General features: G+C 36.3%; 1 protein-coding gene across 1 annotated transcript in view; it reads left to right on the plus strand.

Annotated features, from left to right (window-relative positions):
- Nucleotides 1-517: 517 nt before the first annotated feature.
- Nucleotides 518-9,057, plus strand: part of LOC104403116 (cytoplasmic polyadenylation element-binding protein 2) — a 22,877-nt gene continuing 14,337 nt past the window's right edge. The window contains exons 1-3 of the mRNA XM_010011163.1: nucleotides 518-590; nucleotides 4,103-4,273; nucleotides 5,906-5,995. Coding sequence (XP_010009465.1) covers nucleotides 518-590; nucleotides 4,103-4,273; nucleotides 5,906-5,995 — 334 coding nt within the window. The remainder of the gene's footprint in view (nucleotides 591-4,102; nucleotides 4,274-5,905; nucleotides 5,996-9,057) is intronic.

Raw genomic sequence — 9,057 nt, forward strand, 5'->3', positions numbered from 1 at the left:
CTACCACAAGGAGTCCTTTGTTTCAAACAAAACCTTGCGGTTAATTTTCTGCTAGGTCTTTTCATGAAAAAGGAAGGTCACGGCTTAAGGCATTTGTATTGTCACTGTAAAGGACTGTACAAACTGTTCCATGGACCAGGATGTTTCCGTGATTATTAATTTAATGCTTGCTACATGCTTCTTTAAAGTAATATTTTCCTTTTTACAGTTTCATTACCCTGTGTGTCATTTACACACTTGTGGAAGATATAAATAATATTTGTGAGGATGAATTACAAAGTTGTAGTAACTTATGGATCCATAGTTAACGTGAAGATAAGATAAAGTATAACGACACATTGAAATATTGTAAAGTATATTCTTTACAGCCGGTACTAACGTCAGTGTGGTAGTAAACCAATATGGTATTTAAGTGAGACATCAGTTCAATGTATTCTCATCTACAGTTAGCAGTAGCAAGTACCAATGCAGATTTTAACACTCACCCACATACTTCTTTGTATTTTAATATGTGGGCATGATACAGTTATTTGACATTTTACAATTTGTCCTTTGTTTGCATGCAGCAAGGAGTTATGGGCGAAGACGAGGTAATTCACTTCTGCTTGTTACCATACAATTAATTCTGATTGAGATGTTACTGATTATTACGATTAATCCAGATTGTTGATTATAAATGCTTATCTGCATGTTGTCTTAGTCTGGGGAAGGTGGAGGGTGTGAGGGAAGGAGGGGGCAGTCTGGGCTGCTACAATCATTGATCTCATTTTTTATTTATTTTTTTTTTTTTTTTAGAGCTTGAATTATAAATCCTTTAATTGGTTAAAACACTGTAGCTCTAATCATAATTCAGTTCATGCTAATGGCTACTGCTTGCAGCCGTTGCCCCTTTAAAAGTATACAGTTTGCTAGTTGTTCTTCTAACTAATTTTCTTTTGCTTCTGTTGCAGTTACAGTGTACAGAGTAAAAGCTTAAAGCCTTTCATAAACTAAGCAAGAAATCTAGTAGACAACTCTTAGAAAATAGATTTTCATAGTATTAGCCAATATACGCTCACTGACCATGCTGATGTAATTGTACAAGAATATGACCTGTGGTTGTTATAAAGATCATGTAAAGTGTGAAGCAAAAACATCAAGATCTTTAATAGCTTTGAGTTCATTCACAACATAAGCATAAGTTCATGCCTCTCTCTTGAACTCTGCATTGGTTTGTAACTGATTGCTTGGTAGCCCTAATGTAGAGAGGAACGATTATCTAGATCATGGTCAACGTATGTAACAGTGTTTTGATGATTCCTGGCAGATTCTGCTTATTTTTTTTCACTGTCATAAACCAAAAAAGAACAAGTGAAGAGAGCATTAAGGAGCATGTTACTCTAAATGTGTTAATCCATTGTCCTTTATGTCATCTTAGCTCTCTGAGGAGCTACAGTGCTTTTGGCAAACCTTTACCCACATTAAAGAAAGATTGATCTCTCCAGTGTCACTTCAGAACATGTTCTGATCATTTAATTTGTACTGGGAAGACAGCCTTAGATTCTCATTGTTCTTAGATTTTAACATTGGTCTGAGGGGTAAAAAATCAATTATTCTGAGAATTACTTTTTTCTCTTTCCCCCCTATATACTTATGTATATTTTAAGTTGGAATTGTCTAAGAAGTATTTTTAGAGAAACAGAAAAACCTAAATTTCATGGTCCAAAGAGACACCTTCCTTAAGTATAAATTATGTTGTCTTAACCACACAGAACAAAAACGGGGGGGGACACCAAACCACATTTAAATGCTTTTGTGGCAATATTCTAATGCTGACAAGTTTCTTAGAATTAGCGTGTTTTGAAGTCACTGAAGTTTCTTTTTTCCTGCAGTATAGAGACTTGTAGAGGTAAAGAGCAAATTATGCTTTCTATAAAGATAACCCAGTTAAATTACAGTCGGTTTTAGTTTTAAGACATTAAGAACAACTCTCATATATTAGTGAAAATGCTTAAATTTTACACTTTCACGTTTTCCTGTGAGTTCCCCCAATTTGAGTCTTATTTCTTCCTTTAGCCACTTTTTCCTTTCCCTGTAGCTGTGGTAACAGCTCTATCTTCTCCATCATTCACATGAATAATTCAGAAATTCACTGTTATATCCCCCTTTCATGATGGTGTAACCAAATCTTGCCACTTCTTCATATGCATCTTTAAGGCCTGATCCTGATCATTCTTACTAGTCTTCATAACTGAAATTCATATCCATGTTACTCAGCTGCTTCAGTCTTCATAGCATGATCTTGCTTCTTGTATGTCTAAATGTGACATGGTCTATCACCATTCTTAATGGAAAGGAGGAGCCTGCTACAGCTTTCTGCATTTGCTGTACTCCTCTCCATTGATGCCTACTTAAACATGAAATGCCACCATAAAGGTGTACTAGTTATCATCTTTGTTACAGTCCTGTGCTCCTGCTTGTATTCTGTTATCCTCACTGGTTTATTGTGTTTGGTTGTTCTCTATCATCTTCCATTTACATTTGGTATTTTTGATGTACTTTTTTTAATGGATTTAGACACCAAATCAGGGTCATTAGGCATGACCACAGCCCAGGTCATTGGTCATGATGTTTGTTCTCTGTTCTCTAGCCTTGTCTTTAAGCACTTGATAATCAGGTGATCTTCTGAAAGTGCAGGGCTTCCAGACTGCTCTCACCCTAGCTGATCAGCATAATGGCTGCAGTGTTTCTATGGGGCTTCCTGGTAGTATTCCCCTGAGAGGGGATAAAAGTTAGAGGCTGCAGTATGGCTCACAGCTAACATACTGCAGCACTCAATGTCAGATGGCTCTGGTGTTGCTGGACTCACTTTTATTGGGCATCATTATTCTTCATGCATATGTCTGGAACCTACTGCTCCTGCATACAGATTTGCAGGGGGTGAATCTGGAAGAAGTTGGCTATCTGAGATGGAAAATAAACTTGCTTCCCAGAGGTGTGCTGGTTTGTTCTTTGGTTTTGTTTGTTTGATTGAGTGTTTTTAGGAAAGCAGTTGAATTAATAATTTTCAAAATTGAGTGAGAAACAGGAAAAATGGCATTCCAGAAGCAGTAGTGGTGTGAGGTATTTATTTCTGCTTCACTGAAGTTTCTTTGAGGGTCTTATTGCAGTTCAAAGACTGACTTCTGAATTTGAAATAGTCATTAGTCTTTATTTTGCTAATCTAAAGCTGTGAAAGATTGAAGCTAAGATGGATATCATGGCCTTCAGAGTCGTTTCATTCTGGCGTTCTCTTAAAATCTGTAAATATTAAATAGGGGGGAAATACCATACTTTCACTGCCCCCTGCTATCTATGCATCTGTTTTGATCGGTTTGCATTTGCAGAGCCATCCCGTGAACTTTTAAGATTTTACACTTGCTTTTCCAGATAACTGTACTCTTAATGCAGATTAGTACACGTTAGGAACCACTATAAGGCTTCCCTCCAACACAGGTAAATTTGAAAGTGAGAAGGGTAAATTGACACTGTGACTTATTTTTCAAGTGTTGCATTTTGCACATTTGTTAAAGTTCTTTTTTGCTTTTTTAGGAATTAAATCTGTTCTTACGTTACCAGCGTCAGATACCTTTAAAAGAGAAAACATACCTGTTTGAAACTACTTACTCTGTAACGTGTTTTTCTGTTTCCCTCTGTTCAATTAAAGTGTAAGATGTTTAGACATGCAGGAGTCATTTAGGTGATGGAAGTTAGCAATTCAACTTGAAGCTAAACCAGAGGCAGGCTAATGAAACTCACTTACACAGCCTTTAATATGATCTCTTCATAAATATGACCCTTTGTTTAAAAACAAACTACTACTTTCCTACTGGATGCAGCAGAATAACTACAATATAACGTAGTATGAATTACTGTGCTTACAGTGATGTCAGCTTGCAATTTCCTCTTTCAAGTTTAATACATTTTTGATTTTATTAATTTTTCTTTAAACTAATGTGTACTTTTCTAACATCGTGGTATTTTCATTTTTACTTTCCAGACTGCTACTTCCCCATTCTGTAAAACTGCATAACCACGTACTGCCACAAAACTATGTTAACGTATATTATCTTTTCTTTTTAAGGCCGTTCTTCCCTCTTCCCAATAGACGATGGTTTGCTGGACGATGGTCACAGTGATCAAGTTGGAGTGTTGAATTCACCCACCTGCTATTCAGCTCATCAGAATGGAGAACGAATTGAGCGTTTTTCTCGGAAAGTGTTTGTTGGAGGTCTCCCACCAGACATTGATGAAGGTGAGCTGCCTGAAAACTAAGCAAACTAAGTTTGGAGGGACAGAGAGAGAGATGTTGAAAAACCTGAATGAAGTAGTAGAAATAATCCACCCAGCAAAATAACATTGTGGTGCAATAGGCTACTACTATATATATTTTCATGAGAGTCGATAGATCTGTTGAGCTTAACATCATTTGATGTCATCCATCTGTTTTTATTTTGAGGTGGCTCAGTTGTCTCTGATTCTGCACTTGTAGACCGTAGAGTTGCATGTGATGCCTTGAATCTGTGCTCTTGCTTACCTTGCATATTCCTTTCAAATGCATCTTAGCCCTTCATAGTGTCCTCTGTCTGTACCTGCTTGAATCATAGAAAACTTCTATTCTTAATTGAATTTCAAATTCTGTTTTGCTATTACCTGAAGGTCTCAGGAGTGGTTTAGAAAGGTTAATATTATTCCTGTTCATAAATAGAGAAACTAAGGCAGAGGAAGGTCAAGTGGCAGAGCACTCTGTGATACATTGAACGTAGAATGTCCTACAGAAGCACAGATAGTTACGTGATGCAGTAGGACTTGCTTTGTACAACAGTGCTGATTTGAAATAATCGTGCCATTTAATATTAGGTTTCTCCTGTGCAGATAAATGTAAATTACATGCTAACTTTGTAATGTAAACAGAAGGCCCTTTGTGAGGTTCACTGTAATCCTAGGGTAGCTTCAAGCCAAATAAGGTGACTGGTTAATTAACTTTCAGACATTGAAAGACCATATATTTGGTTTCATAGAATCATATAATCAACTAGGTTGGAAAAGACCATCTTCATTGTGGCACTCCCCTATAATGTACTGAGGGATTTATTTTAATATACTTCCGCCTTTTTTTTGATGCACTTTAGCTTCTAATTCAAATATGCACTGTTCCCTTTAATACAAATGCTAAGCAAAGACATATGGAAATATACTTTGTTTCTATCCTGTCTGTTTATGTGCTGATGGCAGGATAGGACTGAAAGAAATGAAGCATATTTGTGTTTCATGAGTTACTGCTCTTGTAGAGTTTAGGGTTTTGATTTTTTCTTCATGGCCAAGGTTCTTAAGAGTCAGTGGCAGGAAGGAGAGGCTGGGATAAAAAGACATCACAAAGTTGTGCAGAGGGCATAGAAAGTCTTGCAACAGAATGATTGTTGTCTAGAAGCACCTCTAAATATGCAGTTTTAAGTTTCTGTGCTTGATCTGTGCATGGTATCTGCTGAAAACTGCTAGTGTGCTAATTGTGGTGGTACTTACTATATGAGTATCCACCTACACTGTGCATCATTAAACAGTAAATTGTTTTGATTGCATTCAAACCAGATTCTGAATTTAAAGAAGTACCACACCAGTTTACACCACAGCCTTTAGTTGCCTATATGCTTCTGAAATGCTCCTGTTAATAAGCAATGAGAAACAAAAGCTTAAAATCACCAGAAATAACTTCCAAAACATTAATATTTGTGCAATATGTCTCATAGTTTTCCTTTTTTTGTTCATTTAGGTTGGAAATTTTGTTCCTTTTTTTCAGTGAAATGTCAACCTTTGCTAGAACAAAAATCTTAGCTTGATATTAGTTTTTCACATTTATTTTAATTGCAACTTTTATACCTGTTTTTAGATGAAATCACTGCTAGCTTCAGACGATTTGGGCCTTTGGTAGTAGACTGGCCTCACAAAGCAGAAAGCAAGTCCTATTTTCCACCAAAAGGTAAGAGAGTTGGAATGCTTTGACCTGTCACTCACTGGTTGCAAATCTTACTCTGGGAAACTCTCATCTTTTTCCAAAGGGTATAATTTACAATCCCTGTAAATAGTTAATTCTTCAGTTTCAGTGCAGGTTCAGGCATGGTTCCTCTACATACCAAGTCTAAAACCTGAAAGTGGTGTTCTAGTATTGTGCCTGGTTCAGCGCTGGTTTAATGAATTGTGATTTTTCCATATATCAGATCAGCATTACATAGTTGTATTTGGCATTAATCCTAAAATCTGTATTTTCATTTCTATCCGGTTTCCAAAACTGCAGTTTGGTCAAATTTTTAAGACTAAATCTTGGATAAAAATTTTCATAGGAAATGATTTAGAAGCAGGATTTAGAAGGATGCATTTGGGGATCTGATCAAGATAATCAGTGTTACGTTTATTTCAATATTAGGATAGGAACTTCACTTGAAGCATTTCTTGATAAATACTATTTCTGGTGTTGCTGTTAGATTTTTAAATACACGAAGCACTGTCAAGATAAACTTGGTTATGCTAAGGTGTGCATCTCTCCACAATTACTAAGAGAAAGTCTTGAGGAATTTTTTGAGGAAGATGCATCTCACAGAGTTTGTGATGAATATATGAAAGAGGAAGATGTAATACATTCTTAAATCAAAGTAATGGATTCTGGCATTCATTTCCAAGGAGATAGTTCTGTCTCAGCATCTGAACATTTCAAGGTTGTATTTCCAGACTTCCTTATTTAATAAAGCTTTTTGATCTAGTTGGAATGTTTATAATTACCACAGTAAAAAACAAAGCAAAACAAAATCTGCATTGTAAGCAGAGCTTCTTAAAGCAGAGAATACAAATAGAAAAACTTCATCTGTTGATCTAACTAATTCAGGAAACACTTGTGAATTAGGTGTTAAGTTGATCTCCCATGATTAACTGATCCGTATTTGAAATTTAATAGCACTTACTGTTCTTCAATATTAAAACTTTATTCTAATTTTCAGTTTACTACATTATTCAGTATTGTCTTGCAGTGTAGTGTAGCCTAATACATTTAAATCACAGTGTAGGTTTCTCTTTGTAGATATTCTGGAAACATAGCTTACTGTTAACTGCTGAATGTTACTGTGTTTATACCTGGGTTTTTTCAGTACAATAGATACGGCCCATGATTATTTTGTAGAAGAATTTCTTGAATTTGTCTGTCTTAAGTATTACTTGCTTGTACAGGCAAGAACCGTATATGCATATATTTAGTAAGATGTTGGTAACTGCTAAAGATAGGCCAAATAGTAAGAAAGCTTTGAGATTGTTCAGTAATTAACAATTTATAAATGTATACTATACTAGCCCAAGGAGGGGTTTTTTGTTTTGTTTTTTTTCCCCCCTAGTTTTAATCTCCAATTTCTAGTTTGTTCCTCTGCATAGAATCAATTCAGTATATGTATTTTTGTTCAGTATCATTAGAGATTTGATACAGTGTTACTTTCTAAAGCCATAATTATCCTGTTCTGAACTGATTTACATAATAGTCTTTATTGGGTGAAGAGATACAGCCTGCACAGTTTTCCAGGCTGTGGTTCCTTCTCAGGCTTTCTGCTTACAGAAAGTCCTAAGGGAAGGCCAAGTTCAAAATAAGTATTTCCTTGCTTGAAGAAATGCAAAAAGCATCCTGATGTGTCAAGGCTGGTTGCCTCTGAGAAACACCAACTGCTTGTTCTTAACTAGTTACATTTTTGTATTGGTTCACCACAAAATTAGGCCCAAAGAAAACAGGAATTTTAAAAACTTGACACTAATCTCAGAAGGAAACTCTGTTCTGAAGCAGAAAAAAAGAATTGTTCTGTTGAGATCAAAGTACAAAGTCTGTAAGTGATCTGCCAACTGTAATGGAGAATTCCTTCCTTTCTGACTTGCCACTGTTTATCAGAATTCCTGCTATTACGTAGTTGGCAAATATACTTATTTATGAAACAATACACATGTCCAAAGCAACTTGCTGAGGTGAGGGCTCCTTCTTATAATAATGAAGCTCTCAAACAAATGGTGTCATGAGGATATGCAAATCCAAAGAAGGCCTTTCAAAATGTGCCCAGTTGTTTGTGTGCTCTGTGCTATTTATAGTCTGTATCAAACAGAGGATAATCTGATTTAGACAGGACAGTATCCCAGCCTTTTCTGATTGTCTATGTTTCTGTTGCCATCTATCACAGCAATTGTGCAGTAGCTTCATTTATTCAAGGTTCTTAACTGCTGATTTAGAACTGACTGAAAAAAATATGTTGAAAATGTTCTGTTTCTAGTTTAAGAAGCAAAACCCCAGGTCTATACCAGTTCTATTTAACTTGTTACGATATTATTTGATCATACTGGGTAGGCCTGAACTCTGAATTCAGGCAAGTAACTGGAGGTGTTTTCACATGTGAATTAGTGTCTAAGCTTCCTTCGATCAATGGGAGTCTGGCCAGTACAATCAGTGGAGTATAAAGGGCTATTCAGGTCACCGTAACATAAGCACATTAGGCTTGATTCATTTACCCAAACCAAGGATATCTAAAAGATTTATACAGGTCTTGCAAATGCAGCATAGGACCTATTGAAGCCCCGCACCATTCTGGAGCACCAGCTGAAAGTTAGGTGAAGTCCTGCAGAGGGCAGATGGTGCTGGACACCTCCGTGTCCCACTTGGTCACCACTTACTACATTAACTGGGTCTCTGTACTACACTACGAGCTTAAACACAGTCACTACAGGAATATGGAAGTAGGTGGTTGCATCTTGAAGTGAATCCTGCTTCCTCTCTACTCAGAAGTGCCCCAGCTAATAGCTGCATTAAAATTGCGTGAGCCTGCATTTTTTCACTTCAAGTGTATTTTCGAGTTAGTTCTCCATCAAAGTGAGCCAGTGAAAGATTTATGTTTCAAAAATAAAAAATAAAAAATTTAATATGGTGATGAGATCTCTTTAAAGAGAAATAAATGAAATCTTCTGTGCCCTTCCCAAATACAAATTATTCCCATCAAATGTCTTCATTAGCCTGCAGTTTACACTCTT

The sequence above is a fragment of the Nestor notabilis genome, unplaced genomic scaffold (genome assembly GCF_000696875.1).
Source record: "Nestor notabilis isolate BGI_N333 unplaced genomic scaffold, ASM69687v1 scaffold10043, whole genome shotgun sequence".
Classification (NCBI taxonomy): Eukaryota; Metazoa; Chordata; class Aves; order Psittaciformes; family Psittacidae; genus Nestor; species Nestor notabilis.